The following is an 18,958-nucleotide window of genomic DNA, read 5'->3' as shown; positions in this document are numbered from 1 at the left end:
TTCTGAAAAATTAATCCACATATATGAAGCAGACCTATACTTTTTCTTCTTTCCTATCCAATCTATCATCTCGACACCCCTCAGATTTATTTTATGACCGTCACAAATCAGCTCAAATTAGGTCCACCTCCAGCAGCTCCAGCAATGACATGCTGCTTATGCATTGACTCATCATTATAATACAAGGTGCTCTGTATCATCTACTTAATATATCAGTCACTGTCCGATTTCCTGCTAAATGAATACTTTGACTCAAGTACTTCAAGTAAATGTAGCTGGTAATATTTCTATACTTCAGTGGGATTTTAAATGCAAGACTTTTACTGAATGATTTGAATACTTCTTCCATCAGTTTGCAAAGTTTTTTGGGGGCTCCCAAATTGATATTAGTGAAAAAGAATTTGATTTAAAACTGAACATTATTTTGACACTCCCTCCAGATGTCATATAGTCGTCTTTTGGAGCAAGCAGCGTTTGGTCAGCAGTGTTTTGCAGCCCCTGTCTCTCAATGGGTTTGCCCGTTGTGTGACAAGTGAAGCAGCTGTATCAGCTGGGAGCTGCAGTCTGTCTGTCTGTCTCAGTCGGGCTCACCGTGCAGGAGGAATGGCTGGCCTGGGAAGCTTCTGCGTTTCTCTCCTCAACTACAAGACAGCGAAATATGTCATCGCCGAAAACAAGAGAATAGGAATATTATTAAGACTCTACCAGCTGGCCGTGCTGGGATACATAATCGGGTGAGGTGCATTTGCATGCCCCCCATTTTTCAATCGTGCTATGCATGGGATAAAGTAACCTTTTAGAAAGTGATTCACAAAGTTAAAAATAGTTGAGCTTGCCGAAGGTTTTTTACTTCGTTAAAGTGGCAGCACCACATTGCTTTCTTTCACTTTGGATATGTGTTGTTTGTGTTTCTGAAATCATTAATGTCTCAAATTGCCCCACAGAGAAGAGGTAATCTTATCCCACCCCTCACTGCATGATGTCATGCTGATGTATGTAAGAGAAATGATGAAAACTAAGCAGGTGACAGGGAGGACAGGGTTAATACCAACGAGTGGTTTGACATTAACATTACCTGTTTGTGAAAGTTAAGACAAACTGTGAGATGACAGATTTAGTGGCAGCGTGTTGCTCTGACTGTCATATTTGGCTCTGTAGCTTGTGGAGAGCTGCTCATGTTCATGTGTATTGATCAGTATCATGTCAACTTTGTGGTATTTTTGTGCATGATATGAACTGGATGCTGCTGTCACCCTCACATGTATGTGTGTGTGTGTGTGTGTGTGTGCAAAAGGTCATTATAGTTCCAGTGGAGAAGCATAAAATATTCTATGACATCCAGGATACACTCACACATTACTCCTTTCATCAGCCACATGCTTGTTAACACACTTAATTATTACTATGAGTTATAACGTGTGCTGTCAACCCGGACCACAGACAGGCTGCTCAACAAAAGATCACAAATATCACACTTACATCAAAAAGGTCCAAAAACACAATAATACTGAAATATACAGTAAGATATTCAGTATAAGTCTGTGAAGCATTGAGAATCCTGAAGGTTTGATGGATTTTTCAGGTGGGTGTTTGTGGTGAAAAAGGGGTACCAGGAGAAAGAAGAGACCATCCAGAGCTCAGTCATCACCAAGCTTAAAGGTGTTACAATGATCAACAGCTCTGAGACAGGAAGTCAACTCTGGAGTCCCGAGGACTATGTCATACCCCCAAATGTGAGTCTATCTATCAATCTGATTAATTTAAAAAAGGCAGTCCTAGTTTACGTAGTAACAATATCAATGGCAGAGTCCCCAGTTGAGGCTATTGAGCGTCTGCCTCGGTGGATATAGGTGGCATCAGCATCAGTCTGAACAGATTTAACAATATTGAACTTCTCAGGAGTGTAATTTGTTTAACCTTTTCCTTCTCCAACTCACTGTGTGGACCTAATTTGATTTTGTAGGGTGAGCAGGTGTTCTTCGTAGTAACAAATTACATTGAGACCCCCAATCAGACGCTGGGGCGCTGCCCTGAGGTGAGTACACAGAGCTCAGTTTTAAATGCGCCGCCACAGATTTTCAAATGCAGTAGCATCTCTTCTACCTCTCGCAGAGCGCCAAGGTACTAGATGGACAATGCAACAGTGATGATGACTGCATCGAGGGGGAGACTGTAAAAGCCGGCCATGGTGAGGAGCATTTATTGCACTGTAGTCATGTGAAAGCCTTGAAAAGCTTTAAATACTTTTTCATATTTTAGCCTCAATTGCAGGTTTACATTTTCATCTAGGTGATCTTTCATATTGGTCACTGAGCATCTCCTCTAGGCTCTGTATGATGAAAAGAATGATAGTATTATTTATTCATAATTATATACTGTTTTAGAATATTTTTATTTATTTAATATGTTTATGTTGTGGTTTGGTTATTCACAAAGTTATTACATTTCAATACCTCAGTTATATTTTTGGGTTTCAACAACATACTCCAATAAATAATTGTTATATATGTTTCAGTGTTCCAGTTTGTCTTATTTAGGAAGCCTCACCCAACAGTAATCTTTGCTCTCTCTGTCAGGAGTCAAGACCGGGTTGTGTATAAACGACACTGGGACCTGTGAGATTCAAGCTTGGTGTCCTGTTGAATACAAAAAGAGACCTGAGTGAGAATCCCTCTTCCTTTGCAGAACTTTGGAAATGTGCCATTTTGTGCTACTACATTGACACTCGCTCTGATACCTCACAGGGACCGAGACATTTCACAGCTTCTATTTATTACTAAAACACCCTGGCGGCCACATTTGTTTCTGTCTTTTGCACACAGCTGCATGTGTCTTTCACTTCCAGAGAGCCTCTACTGAGCGAAGCCGAAAACTTCACCGTCTTCATCAAGAATTTCATCCGGTTTCCAAAGTTTGAATTCTCCAAGTAAGTGTCTTTAAGTGGTGCTGATTGGCGGTGTGCTTACGGTTTAAAGGCACCGTGACATAGCTGACTGAGTGGGCTGAGGGGATATACGTGTCCCAATGGCTGCTTTAAATAACTTTAGGGTGCAGAAAGCCTTCTATTTATACCAGCCTGTGCATTGCACTCAGTGAGACAGTGAAACAGTCATCTGAGACGTCCTTGACAGCGGGCCTTGCTCTGGACAGGTGTCAGATCGGATGGGGCTAACCCAGGGAGCTGTGCTGCTGCTCGCTCTGCTGTCGTTTGTTCAAGTCCTGCAGGAAAGCAGAGAGATGCCACAAGCTATTGCCAATTCATCAGTCAGGATCTTATTTTAATGACACAGCAATCTCTCTTATGTTTCCTCACTAATCTATGATATGCTCGTGCTTAATGGAGATTGGCAGGTAATACAAATTCCTGTTAACGGGCACCACTCGAAATGGCTGGCAACACTACACGTCTTACAGTGTGACACATGCAGTTGCACTCAGTGCTCTCAGAGCAGAGCGTGTAATGGTGTGGTCACCGTTGATTGACATACACACGCTGTATACGCTGCTCTTTGTGTGTGTGTGTTGAGTTTATTCAAGCTGCAGTTTTTAACCCTTAAACAGGCAGAAGTGGAGAATGAGTTGTAAAAAATAATTAATGTTATTACTTATCTCATTTACACATAAGTAAAACATTTCAACACAAATTTTTAAAAATATTTTGTATATTTTAGATTTTATGAGTTGAATCTCCCAGGATACGTTGCCCTATTAACGTATAAAAATGTTCATAATGGTAAACATTTTGATATTTTATTTGATGAAGAGAAGTGGTTTGTTTCCCTGGTCAATAACATCACACATACTAGTTTTTAAACTGATTTTATCATTTCTATCAAAGTATAGGCTACCACACAGTTCTACCAATACAGTTTTATCAATTCTACCAATTTTAAAAAGGACAAGGCACACTCAAATGAACAACCATCTCAACTGATTCAAGCCATTGTTTGACTTCAAGTACACAGGTACACCAGCCTCTGCCGGTGTACCTGTGTACCTTTCTCTTTTCCCCAAAATACTGAAGCTCAGTGCGATGTTCTTGAGACCAAAACCTTGGCACGCAGTTTCCCACCTGACCAACCAAAAGCAACTGAGGTTAGCAAAATACCAGACATGACTACCAACACTGTGCCAATGTCATGGCACCAAGATGCACTTTTAATTTTACAAAATTAAAGTGTTACATTAAGTATTCATAAATAAACTACCTGACGAAGGAGGTCCCCATTCTGACCTGCTGATAGACATAATCACGTAACAGCTGATAGACGTAACAGTGGAGCAGAGGAGAGACACTGAGATAGTGATGTAACCGACCTGCATGCTGGTATTTGACATGTTTTTTTTCTTCCTGACAACAAATAATTTTTAAAATATTTGTATGAAACAAATATTCATAAAAAACTTACTATTTGGCTTTGCCAAATAAAGTATTTGTATTCAGGCACACACACACACACGCATATATATATATATATATATGCGTGTGTGTGTGTGTGTGTATGTATGTGTGTGTGTGTGTGTGTGTGTGTGTGTGTGTGTATGTGCAAAATAAAATTGGTATATTGTCATAATGTACATACCTGTGCATGATAATATCTGTTTTTGCAGTGTGTGAGGGCTTTTTAATGTTAAGCAGTTCTCTGACTCTTACTTGGTAGGACCAGGTGTTTCTGATTCTGTTTCCATCTGCCGTAAAAGGTTTATTTGTCTGTTTTTCTGTGGGTTGACTAAACTGTAAAATTTAAAGTCCCTAAAACATGATGGTCAGTGTGAAAATTAGACTCATTCCTGATAATCTGACAGTAAAATGCATGTCTTCCATCTTAACCTCTAAGGTCCAACTTCAAAGACAACCCCACCAATAGCAGCAATGACACCTACCTGAAGGGGTGCTCCTACAGTGACAAAGATCCTTACTGCCCCATCTTCCGCCTCGGACATATGGTCAGCTTGGCTAGCCATGACTTCCAAACCATGGCTATTAAGGTACTAAGTGTAATAATGTTGGCAATTATGACAGTGTGTGGGAGGGATTTCAGTTCCTGGCTCAGGAAATTATAACTTGATAATAAGCCATAATAGACCATAACATTTAGGAATTATGGAAATGCATTTGAACTGCTCATGATCACAGTAATCACTTCAGAAGTGTCTATTTCTTTACTTCCTGTCAAATCATTACATCATTCCCATTATTGACAAGGATGCTGGGCAGCCATATTGGTATCTATGGTTTTTAAGTAATGTGATTTCAGTTTTAGTGGAAATCAGAGTGGTTGTGCAACAATCCTAAGAAAAAAAAAAGTCAAAATTCACTTCCTTGGTTTTCCATAGCTTTCAGCCAAATCTTGTGGCCTTTATCAGTGGGTGGAAGTTGCTCAGTTGTCATGGAGATGTTTAGTAGTTATTATGTGACTGTCATGACTGACATGATTACAGATAGTCCTATGAATAAAAAATAAAATAAAAAAGTAAATTCTGTACTCAGGTCATGTGATAACATCTCAATTAAAAATTTTATCTGCTGATGAAGGCCACAAGATAGGGCTGAAAGCTCTAGAATAACTAAGCAAATGGACCTTTTTTTTTTTTGGCAAACTGCTATTTCCAAGGCCAACATGAGCCTTCAAGCTCACGGGTTATCTTGATGCATTTCTTAAAGCCCCAACACATTGATAGTTTACCTACACAGGTGTTTTCACTTAAGTTGTCTGATTAGACCTCGATCATGTGGTCCCGTGTAGAGTGAGCTTGATTGACAGCTGTACCTGTTAGGGTGGGACCATTTCCACCGTCATCATAGGCCTTTTTCACAGCAGACATTTTGACATGTCACAGTAGGAAAAGCAACAGTTGTAAATAATCAAATTAATTGTGTCTGAATTCAATTTAGTTGCTTTCTACTGGTATTGTGCATACTGGCACACTGTCACGGCTTACTGGGACACTTATATAGAACAGTGCCATTGTTGATATTATTAGTACCCCTGTGCTTTCCTGCTATGACAAGTCAAAACGTCTGCCTATTGATAATAATTCATGAAGTTTGGTGACATCATGTGACTCCCAGCACAGCTCCGCTCTCCTTCAACCTGACTGAAAACACTTGAGTGGTTCTAAAGAATAAGAAGGGTAACAAGACATGAAGTTTTGAATTTAAAGGAAACAAACATAATGTGCGTCATTATACTTAAGACATGTGTGAGCTCTAATACTCAAAAAGTCTCTGTTTTTGTCTGTCAGGGTGGGTCTGTTGGTATTGTTATTGACTGGAACTGTGATCTGGACAAGGACTCTTCAGAGTGTAATCCACAGTACAGCTTCACCCGTTTAGACAACTCCACTAAATCAGGATACAACTTCAGGTATGTCCCCCCATTTAACAAGACGGAAATCTGTCAGCCCCCTGTCCCTGTTTTGTTTACCCTTCACGCTTTAAATCAACAAAATTTCTTACCCTGCAGATATGCCAGGTATTACAAGGATCAAAATGGTACAACCAATCGCACTTTGTTCAAAGTGTATGGGATTCGTTTCGATATAATGGTCATTGGCCAGGTATGACAGTGATCTGGACATTTTGTTCTAAGGGAAATACATGATTTGGGTGTTACACTGTATTTCGTGACCCATCAGATTCTGTGACCTGTGGTGTTGGAAGAAGAACTCAGATCCTTTTCTTAAGTAAAAGTATCAATGCCACAATGTAAATATACTTCATACAAGTAAAAATCCTGCAACCTTAAGTAAAAGTATAGAACTATTACCAGCTAAATTTACTTGAAGTACCTTAAGTGTAATTAAGTATTTTTACATTGTGGTATTGATACTTTTACTTAAGTAAAGGATCAGAGCACTTCTTTCAACACTACAGGTCACAGAATCTGAAGGGTGACAAAATACAGTGTAACACTGGTAATGGTCATTGCAGTGAATGCCTGATTTTGTTTCACAGGCTGGGAAATTCAATATTGTTCCCACAGTAATTGCCATTGGCTCGGGAGTTGCTCTGCTTGGTGCAGTGAGTAATTTATTAAAATACTCTGATGATGTGTCAGTGGATAATTGGTGTGTAATTACTGAGATGCCTGAAGTTTGAAAAATATCATCCTACCACTAGCTGCATGATCACCAGTAACATAATGATTTCCGGAAAATCCAGTTGGAAATGTTTTCTTTCTTTCAGGGAGCGTTTGCTTGTGATATGATACTGCTGTACATGATGAACACGAGCTTCTTCTATCGAGAGAGGAAGTTTGAAATCATCAACTTCAAGTATGATTTGCTGCATTTACACTAATGTTAATGCTGGAGCTTTTTGATCAAATTTGATCATCACATTTACTGGCTCATCTCTGGTTTACTGCATACAACAGGAGAGACCGGACCAAACCCAAGGATGGGAAGACAGGGCACCGGGAAAGGAGAACCAGGAAACCAGCTGCAGAGAAAGAGGCCATCAACTCTATCAAAAAGCCAGAGGAAACTGAACTCACTGAGGGATCTCCCACCGTGGAGAACCAGCCACCTGTGGACAACCGGGGTCCCACCATTCCACGCAACACAGGACAGCGATACTCCGCCATTCTCTCCCCACAAGGTGCACAGACAAAGCATCACATCACTTTCTCTTCACACAATTAAAATTTGCAGAGACAAATCACCCGCAGTGATCTTCGGTTATGTTGCAGGAGGTGGAACCAAAAATCGGACCGATGTCCGCTTCTCACCTACTGGCACGAATGCTGGCATGACACTAGCCTGAGTGAAGATATGTCGGTCCAGAGAGTCTTCATCGTCCTGCACTGTGCATCTAGGACAGGACACTGATGTAGATACACAGGGAGGAAGGTGGTTTTCAGTGGCTGGGTCAGGATCCAAAGGTGGGATGTGGGAGATTATCCATATTATCCATAAATGATGATATGAAAACGTACTGTGATAATGCTGACACAATTAACAGAGTGATATATAAATTACTCATCTAAGACTAAGGGATCTGCCAAACATTTGCTGCCTCAGAAATGCAAATAATCCATCGTACATCTTTATTTCATGTCATAAACACAATACTTTTAGCTTTTTTGGCTGTTGATCAGACTAATTAAGCATTTCCAGTTAAAGTAACTTGACGGACCTTAGTTTTTAGGCAGAACTATAAAATCACTGGATATGATGCTTTCATTGAATTGAAGAAAAGGCAGCCCTTTATGATTATGTAAAATCTTCACTATGGATCTAAAATACAGGCTTGAATAAGGTTAAATAAATAGATTCGGCTAAATTGGTCAGCAAAATATAGTGAATTAATGTCTGATTATGAGATTTACTATTTTGTCAGCATGCATTCAAAGTGAAAATGTTTTTAAAGAACTGCACTCGGAAGCAATATGTAAGAAAATGTGAACGGTCTTAACTGTTGGTGTTTCGGTTTAATGCTTCATGTACCTGTGTTGTGAGGCGCATCTGAGCGTACTGTTAAAACACTGCTGTACGGGATATCGAGTTGGCTGTTGCTGATATCTGCCATGCAACGACTACAACACAATCTCTGTCACAACATAACTCGTCCTCGTGAAGCTGTGGAATGCAGTGTGTCGTGTGCTACGGGTCTACCGCAAGTGGACGAGTTCTCTGGTGATGTACTGGTTGATAATGAATGGTGCAAGAAATTGAAGTGCATGGACTCTTCTTCCTGTTTGTTGTTCTCGTTTTTATTTATTTGAATAGTCTCTACTGTTTGAAACAAATGTATTGTTTATTTCATGATGCCAACAATTGTCTCTATACCTGAAAGACAAAAGGATTAATAATGAGTGCAAACAAGTTGTACAGAGGTATTTATTCCAATCAGTAATCACATTTATTTTATTCTAACAATAGTATTGTACATGAAATGTAATGCCAAGGGCTTACACCTTGTGATGATGTAATCTGTTTTGATCTATGTTACACTACAACCGACATAATAGCTGTGGCTCTCATCCTGGCACTGATGATGCTGAGCAAAAAACCGTGAGTTACAGGTTAAACAAGTTCATAGTCACTGCTAAGTGTGAAGCAGGAGGGATAGGAGGACAGTTTATTCTGCAAATGGCAATTATTGACACATCCTCCACTGTATCAACAGTTCATAATGGAAAAATCAAGTCTTTCACTAATGGCTTATCTACAAACAGCAGGACAGACAATATTATTGGTTTACTAAGCATTAGTTGGGGATAAATCAGGTTATTTGCGGTGGATCATTTTTAGTACACATGCACCATTCCATAGAGGAAAGTCCAGAACAGGACATAAGTGAATAGACCTCCGACGAGCCCTCCAGTGAAGAGCAGCCGCCTGGATTTAAAGCATTTGTTCCACCGCCGTCCAGCCTTGAGGATGAGCAGCAGAGAGAGGAGAAACGCCGAGAGGAAATAAAAAATGAAGCCATACAGTCCTGTCAGCCCCAGGATGCCAGCTGTCGCGCCGGACAGAGCGGATACGGAGGTGCGGCAGTAGTCCAGCACGGCGGCGTTACCCCTCACGGCCACTTCGCTGATGAACTGTGGTCCCTCACGCTTGGCTACAACTCCTGCCATATTGGCTCTGGTCGTGTGTCACAGGAAGGTGCTGCTGCAACAGGAGAGATTCAGACATGTTAACAATACAAACTAGGTACATCTACTCAAATGTACTTCAGTACAGTTTTGAAGCACTTGTAATTTCAGTACTTTAGTTTTATGCTGCTCTATACTTAGAGGCAAATAATGTAGCCTACTTGCCAATTCTACTGTATTCCACTTTATTTCTTTAACAGATGGGATGACTAACTCATTTGCACCTTTAGATTTTACACAGGTTATATAATACAATCCATTGTTATAGATTAAAATACTGAATTGTAACTAATGAAGTTGAAGTCACATGATGTCATATACTGTAGGGTTTGTATTTTTTATTATCACAGATCAGTTAATATAAAAAGTGTGATTCTTATAGATAAACTTAACCCTTAACAATCCCTCCTGTCTCTAAAGATAATTGTAGTTTTGGCTTGGACAACAGTTCACATAATGTTTAACCAGGGTTTAGAAAAACATTCACTAATTGTAGCCATGAGGATTTGGAAAAACCTCAACCGGCTACAAATTTAAATGCTTTGACATTAATGTATCAGTGATAATAATAATTATAATATATGATAACATTGATGGGAGCCAGTCTGCCGCATGAAGAGAACTTTTTACTTTTAAGTCTTTATATATTTTGCTGAGAATACGTCAGTGTGTTTACTTAAGTAAGATTTTGAATGCAGGACAGGAACGTTTTTACATAGCAGTATTGTTGTTATGTTTTTAACCTACAGTACTTAAAAGGAGTTCAGTCCTTCACTTGTCAGCAAGGCCATTACAACAGCATTTTGTACAGGCCTTTAACATGTCAACGGGCTTACTGTTAATACCTTCCCTTGGATATAATAACAGATTAACTATGACAAAGAACTCAACAGCAGTCTCATTAAATTAAAGCCCCACTAATACGAGTGAAAAAGAATATCGATCCTCGATGTTAGCTTTGCTGACGTTACTGGCCACAATAAAGCAAATAATTAGCACATTTACAGCCTTGTTCTACTGACAGAAACGGGCCCATTTAACAGCAGAAGAGACAAAGGCGGACGAGACTGTGGTAGAGAAAGGAGTAATTAAACTAAACTGTACTGCACACTAACTGCATGATTTCGACATTCTCGCCACACCAGCGCTAACATGCTAATATGCTAACAGCGACGTTAATGATGGCAACTTCTTACCGGAGATAAACGCAGGGACTTGTCGGCTCCTCACAGCGCGATCACGCGGACATAATCTGTAAGAATGACTTAATAGACGTGGATTTTGGGTTGTTTTGATGGAGTGTCAGTCGGTATTGCTCAGAGATAGTACATTCATTCTAGTTTAGACGACATAGTCGGCCATGTTCCTTCGCAGTGCGTTGTGGGAATCATCAAACGGGAGGCGACCATGCGGTGCGTTTCCTATCACAGTCCATAGTGGGAAATTTCAGCTTTAAAATAGGGGAAAAGGGGCCTGTGCCACTGTCCTTGGTATTCTTCTTCTTTGTGGTTATTGGTGGATCGCAAATCAACTTTAAAGATGCATACCGCCACCTACTGTATTGGACTGTGTAGATTCATGGCATTAGATCATCTGAATACTGATTGGTCTACAGAAAAACAAACAAAGAAAACACCCCCCCCCCAAAACACACCCTATTTCCTAATCCTGTCTGTATCATATAACCTATCAACCCCCTTCTGATTTCCCTGGAGTCCTGTCCTGAGCTCAGTGGTGATTTTTAAACTTCATTCCTGCCCTGTCTCATGCACTATATTTCTTTATGTCTCCCTCTCTGAATTACATATACTACAATGCATGATACTGTGTTCTACATCTTACAGAGTGTTACACCACTGACACAGATTTCATGAACTTTTCCCCATTAAATACAACATGGAGTGAAAGCTTGCATGCCTGAACTCTTCTCTGCGGTTATCGTATCCTCCTTTAAACTGTTTAATATGAACTGACTTCTGTATCCTATAGCAATGTCTCCTTTTATTGTCTGTGTCTCATTCCTTTTGCCAGGCGTTAATTATGGCTGATCTGATCACTGTCCATGGTGAACACTTGTCACCCTCTTGAGGCACTAGACTGCAACTGTTGGAAGTCCTCCATGTCAGCAAAATATAGTTAATTAATGTTGGATTATGAGAGAAATTATTTTGTCAGCACACATTCAAAGTGAAAATGTTTTTAAAGAACTGCACTTGGAAGCAATAAATAAGAAAATTTTTAACTGTTGGTGTTTCAGTTTAATGCTTCATGTACTTGTGTTGAGAAACACATCCAAGCGTACTGTTAAAACACTGCTGTACAGGATATGGAGTTGGCTGTTGCTGATATCAGCCATGCAACGGCTACAACACAATCTCTGTCACAACATAACTCATCCTCGTGAAGCTGTGGAATGCAGTATGAAACTTACACAAGTGTGATGTGGAAACTTGAAGCCTCCAGTGCACAAACACTGAGAATAACTTCACAGTGAAGTAGGAGACATCTTGTGTCCAACAGTTAAACTTCTGAAATGAAAAATATTTGCACACTCATAGTGTTTGGAATTTGTAATGAGGGAGAAGGAGTGGATGTAATTTTAAGGATTTTAACAAGATAATTGAAGTTTTTTTTGTTTTGTTTTGTTTTGTGTGTGTGTGTGTGTGTGTGTGTGTGTGTGTGTGTGTGTGTGTGTGTGTGTGTGTGTGTGTGTGTGTGTGGAAAAACTATATCAGACACAAATATTATAGTAGCCAGATATTATTCTGGGCTCCCTTAATCTGGATCTGATAGATCAATAAACCACAACAGCAAAACTGACAAAGCTGTAGTGTACCATCAGACAGGCAACGTAGGCCCACTTTTCTAATAGAGAATATTTTGACTTGTTATAACAGGAAACACTCATTGGTGTTAATGATAAAATGAGTAATGACTTCAATGCATTCAGGTGTGCCTGCATGACATGGCAGAGAGCCAGCACACACCTGGAATACAGTGTTTATATTGTACAGCGTTTGACAAGACGAAATGTCCACAATGAGAAAGAAATTAGATATTATATTAGGAATTATAGCTAAAGAGACTACTACTAATCTGTCAGAGGTGCTATTATAATAGCCTCTTTGTTGGAGCCAGTAATCTCTTTTCTCTTCGAGTCAATGGTGCAAGCAAAAACAATTATTAAGTTTTTTTTTCTTTATTTTTCCAAAGTTTATCACTGGAACTATTTGGTTTGAAGTAGTTACAACCAACTAAATTGGGAATGTCCGATTCCCTACTTGCACGTAAACGCACCAGTGTTGACTTTGCCTCATGATGTCGTTCAGCAGAAACACACAGAGCCAAAAACAGCAGCTGTCATGGCTGCATATATCTTGGGACTAGACGTGGGAACCACCTCGATTAAAGCGGTTTTATTAGACAGTGAATCCAGATCTGTGACTGCGAGTCACTCGATACCAACCACGTCTGATATAAGCGACAGTAGCGGGATAAAGGTGAGTGCGTTCACGTGCTTCACAACTTTGCCCTGCAGCTTAGTAAACTAAACACCGTGTGTGTGTGTGTGTATGTGTGTGTGTGTGTGTGTTACCTCATTGAGACTTTTTCCGGTATAATCCGACCTTGTTGGGACCATAGTCCTCATGGGGACCAAAGCCCGGTCCTGATGAGGCAAAACTTAATTTCTGAGGTCCTCATCGAGGTTCTCTCTCTCTCTCTCTCTGTGTGTGTGTGTGTGTGTGTGTGTGTTTGTGTGTGTGTTTCCTGTGTGTCCTATGTGTAACCTGGCTACGTTTCCCTGCTACACAGGCCAAAGAACAGGATACTGTCCGTATCATAGACACTCTGAACCGGTGCGTCGGCCTGCTGCCCAGAGACAAACTGCAGCATGTCCGCAGCATCGGGCTGTCTGGACAAATGCACGGAGTTTTATTCTGGAGAGCAAAGAGCGGTAAGACAGCTGTCTGCCTGCTGTGACATTTCATAACAATGTGTGGTTAACTGTGTAACAGCAGCTCTGTGTTACATGAGTAGTTTGAGCAGAAGAAAGTATTTAATTTAACATAGAAAATGTAAAATAATTAGAGAGGACAAGGTAAAGTGTATTTCATGGTCCTGGGCCCCAAAATGTAGATATATATGCAAAATCTTTATAAATTTAATCAGAATATGTGCTTATGCACATAAGTCAAAAACCCTATATGAAATTCCATAATGAACCATGACCCTGAAATAAAGAGGGCCCCCGGCCCCAGAAGCATGCAGGGCCCATGACAGAGAGCTCTCCATATTAAAGCCTGCAGCATCTGGTCATCCATCCATACTTGCCTAAAATGGTCTTTATTCTTCTGTTCCATGGAAGGGGCCCCTAATAAGGGTCCCTCATTATACACCCTGATGTGAGGGTCCCCGTTTTTACAATTGATTTAATGTTTTTTTAACATCATTATGAAATGGCAGCTTTACAGATCCTCAGTTGAAGTTTAAGCTATTTCCAAAGGCGCTAATAAATTAAGCTTTTTAACTTGTTTATGTCTTCATTGTGTCCATTGTGTCTCATTCTTCTCCCTTTTAATTTGCATTACTATTTCAGTATCTATTGTGTTAGCAGGGGACAGATTGCCTCAGGGCCCCTCAGTGTTACTTGTTAATCTGGTCATGAGACAGAGGGTGGAAACTGCCAATGGAAATCAAAGACAATGTTTCTAACAAGTCTACACGTTGTTACTACAAGTCTCCATATGAACATGTGCAATGGAGATTAAAATTCCACATCCATGTATCATAAACCATTTCATCCAACATATTTTGAAAGTGTTGTTCAGAGTGTTAAAATCTAAGCAAAAGGCCGGCCCCTGCTTCATACTGTATGTATTTTTATACAGATCAGTTAATGTAATAAATGTGTTTCCTCTAGATGAAGTTAACCCTCAACAAACCTCTTGTACCTAAAGATAATTCACAGTTTTGGCTCCACAGTTCACATAATGTTTAAACAGACCACAGGTTTGAAGAAATAGCCATGGGAGTTTAAGAAGAGAGCAGTGTTTTCAGATTGCTGAATTATGGCAGTTATCCAGTTTGAAATATTGATGACCTTAAGATGTTTTTTAAAAAATATGGATTAAGTAAGTAAGTAAGTAAGTAATTAAGTAAGTGAGAAAGAGATTTCTCTTCTTACATCAAAAATAAAAAGTTAATGGCGGTCCAAAGCAAGTTATGACCTCAGTCTTAACTCGCTTTGCAATGAAGCCTCATCTCACCAAGGTTTGATGAGAAACTATGTTGCCCTCTGCTGGTTGAATCCTTAGCTTCATCTATCAAGAAAATCTGTGCAACAGGTTTTAGTAATAATACAAAACTAAAACCATTACGTCAGATATTACTTATTTTGTTTGGCTAAAGGCTGAAGTTAAGGTCTGCTGTCTTTTTTTGTCCATGTTTCTTGCTTCTCGCAGGTTGTGACTGGTCCAATGGAGACTTCTTCACAGCTAGAGATGCCAGTCAGCTGATCACGTGGCAGGATGGACGCTGCAGCAGTAGCTTCCTGTCCTCTCTGCCACAACCAGACTCACATCTCAGCGTAGCCACGGGGTTTGGCTGTGCAACAATCCTCTGGTACATGAAACACAGGTTGGCACCCACTTTTTCAAAACCTCATTTAGAGCCCCCTGCACCACTTTGACTGCATACATTCCTGCTAATCACACAGTGAAATCTAATGATGTGTGGTTTCGCTGCAGGCCCGAGTTCCTTGAGGACTTCACAGCTGCAGGTACCATCCAGGACTATGTGGTGTCCATGTTGTGTGGTCTGGACGGATGTGTGATGACGCCTCAGAATGCAGCCAGCTGGGGCTTCTTCAACACCTCCTCCAACCAGTGGAATACAGACATGTATGTTACATGCTTCAAATGTTCTGTAGTTTACCTGCCTGGAGTTTAAACTGCAACCACTTAACACAGTTCATTACAATCTTGGTGGTGTCGTGTATAACCTACATAACCAGCCGCTCTGTGTGTGCATGCTCTAGTCTGAAGGGTACCGGCTTCCCTTTGCACCTGCTACCTCAGTGTGTGCCATCTGGTGGCTTGGCGGGAAAGACGTGCTCTGACTGGCACGGCATCCCTGCTGGTACGCCAGTAGGGGCCGCCATGGGAGACTTCCAGTGCTCTGTCTACTCCTGCATGAGTGCGCGGACAGATGCAGGTGAAACAGGAAGTCCAGTCATCTCTCTTAGGCTGAGATCACACTTTATGCACTGCATTCATTACTCCTTTTACACTTTATTCAGTTCAAATGAAAGAATCCATTGCGACTGCACCGTGCCGTTGTTTTGTGATGACAATGTTGCATCCATTAGATCTCATCTACTAATTCACTGATAATGCTTTAATTTATTATAGATATCTTTTTTGTAATGAAAACATTTGATCAGTGTATCAGCATTGTGATGGAAATATGAGAATAATTTAAAATAGGTGTTTTGCAGCTAACCAGAGTGACCAGCACACAGAAAACAAATACATTACGGATTATGGGTGTTCCCGCCATCAATGTCTCTTACATGTCAGATTGTTTCTGTTAGTTCATATTCCTTAGATAACTGTCTGTATCCTTTTTCTAATTTCCTAGTCCTTAACATCAGCACCTCAGCCCAGCTGACCTACGCCATGCCAGCTGACTTCAAACCTCCAGACTCTCCTCAGCCTGCCTCCTCCATCTCCTTCTTCCCGTACTTCGACTCCTCTTACCTGGCAGTGGCAGCGTCACTCAACGGAGGGAATGTGCTGGCCACTTTTGTGGAGATGCTCACTGCCTGGATGAAAGAGCTTGGTAAGTACCATTTTATCCACACATGCAACTGAATGTTAGTGATATTTCAGAGCATGAAATGTACTTCACTGATGAGGTTACTGTAAATTCTAGTGGCTTAAATTCTGCACTTGAGTACATCTCACAAGCTCAGTTTTAAGATTTAATTCTGGAAATAAGCACTCAACAACTGAACCAGCCTGGTCAGATGTGTACTGAATCAAATGTCTGACTCTCCAAACTCCTGCATCTTGTTTAAAGCTATTAAAACCAGGCTCTGTAGATATAAAATCCTTTCATTCATATGTCGACTTTCTCTCTCTTATATCTCACAGGTGCGGAGCTGAATGAGCCGTGCCTATATGAGAAGCTGATTTGTAGCGCTCTGAACCAGGAAACAAGTGACCTGAGGGTTAGTCCTACCATCCTGGGAGAGAGACACAACCCTCTCTGCCTGGGTCAGGTGACCGACATCTCCGCCTCCAATCTGTCTCTGGGTCACGTGACCAGGGCACTGTGCCACGGAGTCCTGGACAACATCACCTCCATGATGCCCGCTGAGCGTCTGCAGCAGGCCGGGGTCAGCAGGATCGTAGGCAGTGGGAGCGCCCTCGCTCGCAATGAGGTGCTCAGGCAGGAAGTGGAGAGGGCGTTTCCTCAGCCGGTGGTTTACGGACAGAACGCGGACTCTGCTGTCGGTGTGGCGATGGTCCTCTGTGACAGACTTTGAATCGGACTCGTAATCCACAGGGGAATTCCTGATTGTTTACATGATTATAACTGATAATTTTGCACATTTCAATAAAATACACAGATGTTAAAAAAGTAGTTCCCTCTGAGTTAGGTGTTTGCAGCTCAGCCATCTCCTCCTCATGTCACTTTGCAGTCTGGAGTTACTTAAGGGGTTGAATCCATAGACCAGTGGAGACCTTGGTATCTGTGCCTTTGTATCTGACTGTACTTGTTGTGGTGTTGCACATACAGGGGCCTGTATCACAAAGCAAGTTAAACTTAGACTCAGCAACATTGGTAATGTGGATAAGCAGTATCATGAAGCTATCAACTGGCTCAGGCAATTCTGGGTTTACCAGTCCAGTTATGAATACATGAAAGAGGCAAAAATTATAATAACAAGTCAATCACATGCAGCATTATCAGAACCCTGACAGAAATATTTAATATGAGATATGAGCTGAAACGAATAAAAAGCCATAAGCCATGCTTTTTAAATTCCATTGCCTTGTCTTCAACATGTTCAGTGTAACATGTTAAGAGTGATGCGCTTTAAATCAGAGAAAGTAACGTTTTTGCTGCCACAGCAGACAGAAAAAGTACAGATAGCGTGAACAAAAAAGCCTTGTAGAGAGAAATGAAGGCCTGATGAGGTTTATCTGACTGAAATGTATGTATAAGCTCTGAGCTAATTAACAGAGTATGGATTATTTTTCAGTATTCATTTAATTTCCAATTATCATTTCATTGAGTTTAAAAAGATAATACTCAAAGTTGCCACATGTCATCCTGAGCTGCACTGATGATGTGAGTGTAAAAGCTATTTATTCACTCAGGAATCCTGCAGGGAATTAAAGGAACTTAGTGCAATTAATGTGCGTCCGTAATCACTGTTCATTATTCTGTCAAAAGTGTTGTAGCCGCAGCTGCTGTGTACAGTATGCCTTTTATCTCTACTGTAAAATGATTATCATGGAAAACAAAGTGGTGTTGCTGATTGATAAAAATGTCATTATGGCTCTCAAGTCTCTATCACTTTACAATGTAAAGTGAGTTTTGCAGCCACCATAGGTTCTCCTACACGCTTGGAAGGGGAAGGGTATTCAGTTTGTTGCAATCTGCAACCTTGTCGCTGCAACTAAATCGTACGCATAGGTCCTTAAATTTTACACTATAAAGGTCTAATTTAGATTGATTGATTACTGCTTTTTCTTTACCTTTTTTGAATTTAAGCTGCTACTCAGTGAGTAACAATATTATTTTACTTTCTGTTGAATGTTATTGTTGCATTCAGTCTTTGTCATCTTTGTTTTCAAGATGATGTTAATTTTATGAACCATTATAGAATTTGCCTTGCTTTTGCAGTTGGTTTTTGTCATGATTGGTTTCATTATTCAGTCTATTAAGAATCAAGAAGATCAAAGTTAGAATTAGAGAGAGGACCTACAGTATTTAATTTAACTATTAATAACTTGCAAAACTTCTATACTTTGCATCAGATGTATCAAAACAAATAATGGCAAACCAGGAATATTTCTAGCATCAATGCTGTTGGTGGCTTCATCATTTTCTACAGTCATGAGCATATACAGTAATTTTTCTACTAGTGAATACAGTTATAAGGCACATGACATGAGTGTTATTAGTGTAGATTTTTCTGTTAATGGGCCAGCAGTTCACTGTATGTGATGTAATCCTGTTAAAAATAAAGCAGTGTTAATAATTCACATTTGTCTCCCATCTTGAATATTTTAATTATGAATGTCACTGAACTTTAATGTTCTTATTCTACTTCTGAGGGG

The 18,958-nt window shown here is 40.3% G+C and overlaps 3 protein-coding genes across 5 annotated transcripts; 2 read left to right on the top strand and 1 right to left on the bottom strand.

Moving 5' to 3' along the window:
• The first annotated feature begins 440 nt into the window (after positions 1-440).
• On the top strand, positions 441-8,694 carry p2rx5 (purinergic receptor P2X, ligand-gated ion channel, 5). Its single transcript, XM_067607533.1, has 13 exons — positions 441-734; positions 1,583-1,733; positions 1,964-2,035; positions 2,113-2,188; positions 2,577-2,661; positions 2,846-2,926; positions 4,839-4,989; positions 6,247-6,368; positions 6,468-6,561; positions 6,959-7,024; positions 7,190-7,278; positions 7,380-7,603; positions 7,695-8,694. Exons 1-13 carry the CDS (start codon positions 604-606, stop codon positions 7,766-7,768), a joined length of 1,416 nt encoding a protein of 471 aa, XP_067463634.1. The 5' UTR covers positions 441-603; the 3' UTR covers positions 7,769-8,694.
• Positions 8,695-8,830: 136 nt separating this feature from the next.
• Positions 8,831-13,310, bottom strand: emc6 (ER membrane protein complex subunit 6). 3 transcript variants are annotated; one of them, XM_067607538.1, is made up of 2 exons: positions 13,201-13,310; positions 8,831-9,621 (listed from the first exon to the last, which is right to left on the bottom strand). In XM_067607538.1, exon 2 carries the CDS (start codon positions 9,585-9,587, stop codon positions 9,255-9,257), a length of 333 nt encoding a protein of 110 aa, XP_067463639.1. In that variant the 5' UTR covers positions 9,588-9,621; positions 13,201-13,310; the 3' UTR covers positions 8,831-9,254. The 3 variants fall into 3 exon arrangements, with proteins under 3 accessions (XP_067463639.1, XP_067463638.1, XP_067463636.1); XM_067607537.1 differs by lacking the exon at positions 13,201-13,310 and adding an exon at positions 10,802-11,045 and having other exon boundaries at positions 8,831-9,618; XM_067607535.1 differs by lacking the exon at positions 13,201-13,310 and adding an exon at positions 10,802-11,040.
• Positions 12,908-18,883, top strand: shpk (sedoheptulokinase). Its single transcript, XM_067607534.1, has 7 exons — positions 12,908-13,105; positions 13,419-13,560; positions 15,068-15,242; positions 15,353-15,505; positions 15,643-15,818; positions 16,245-16,445; positions 16,760-18,883. The coding sequence occupies exons 1-7, from the start codon at positions 12,968-12,970 to the stop codon at positions 17,152-17,154; spliced, it is 1,380 nt and encodes a 459-aa protein (XP_067463635.1). The 5' UTR covers positions 12,908-12,967; the 3' UTR covers positions 17,155-18,883.
• Positions 18,884-18,958: the final 75 nt, after the last annotated feature.

This window comes from Thunnus thynnus, chromosome 13 (genome assembly GCF_963924715.1).
Source record: "Thunnus thynnus chromosome 13, fThuThy2.1, whole genome shotgun sequence".
Taxonomy (NCBI): Eukaryota; Metazoa; Chordata; class Actinopteri; order Scombriformes; family Scombridae; genus Thunnus; species Thunnus thynnus.
This window is presented reverse-complemented; position numbering and strand designations above follow the sequence as displayed.

Bases quoted from the DNA above. Each gene is read 5' to 3' on its own strand.
- shpk (XM_067607534.1), top strand. From the start codon at position 12,968: ATGGCTGCATATATCTTGGGACTAGACGTGGGAACCACCTCGATTAAA. The intron at 13,106-13,418 runs GTGAGTGCGTTC...CCTGCTACACAG, and splicing joins GCGACAGTAGCGGGATAAAG to GCCAAAGAACAGGATACTGT. The intron at 13,561-15,067 runs GTAAGACAGCTG...TGCTTCTCGCAG, and splicing joins ATTCTGGAGAGCAAAGAGCG to GTTGTGACTGGTCCAATGGA.
- emc6 (XM_067607538.1), bottom strand. From the start codon at position 9,587: ATGGCAGGAGTTGTAGCCAAGCGTGAGGGACCACAGTTCATCAGCGAA.
- p2rx5 (XM_067607533.1), top strand. From the start codon at position 604: ATGGCTGGCCTGGGAAGCTTCTGCGTTTCTCTCCTCAACTACAAGACA. The intron at 2,662-2,845 runs GTGAGAATCCCT...TTTCACTTCCAG, and splicing joins GAATACAAAAAGAGACCTGA to AGAGCCTCTACTGAGCGAAG. The intron at 7,025-7,189 runs GTGAGTAATTTA...TCTTTCTTTCAG, and splicing joins GAGTTGCTCTGCTTGGTGCA to GGAGCGTTTGCTTGTGATAT.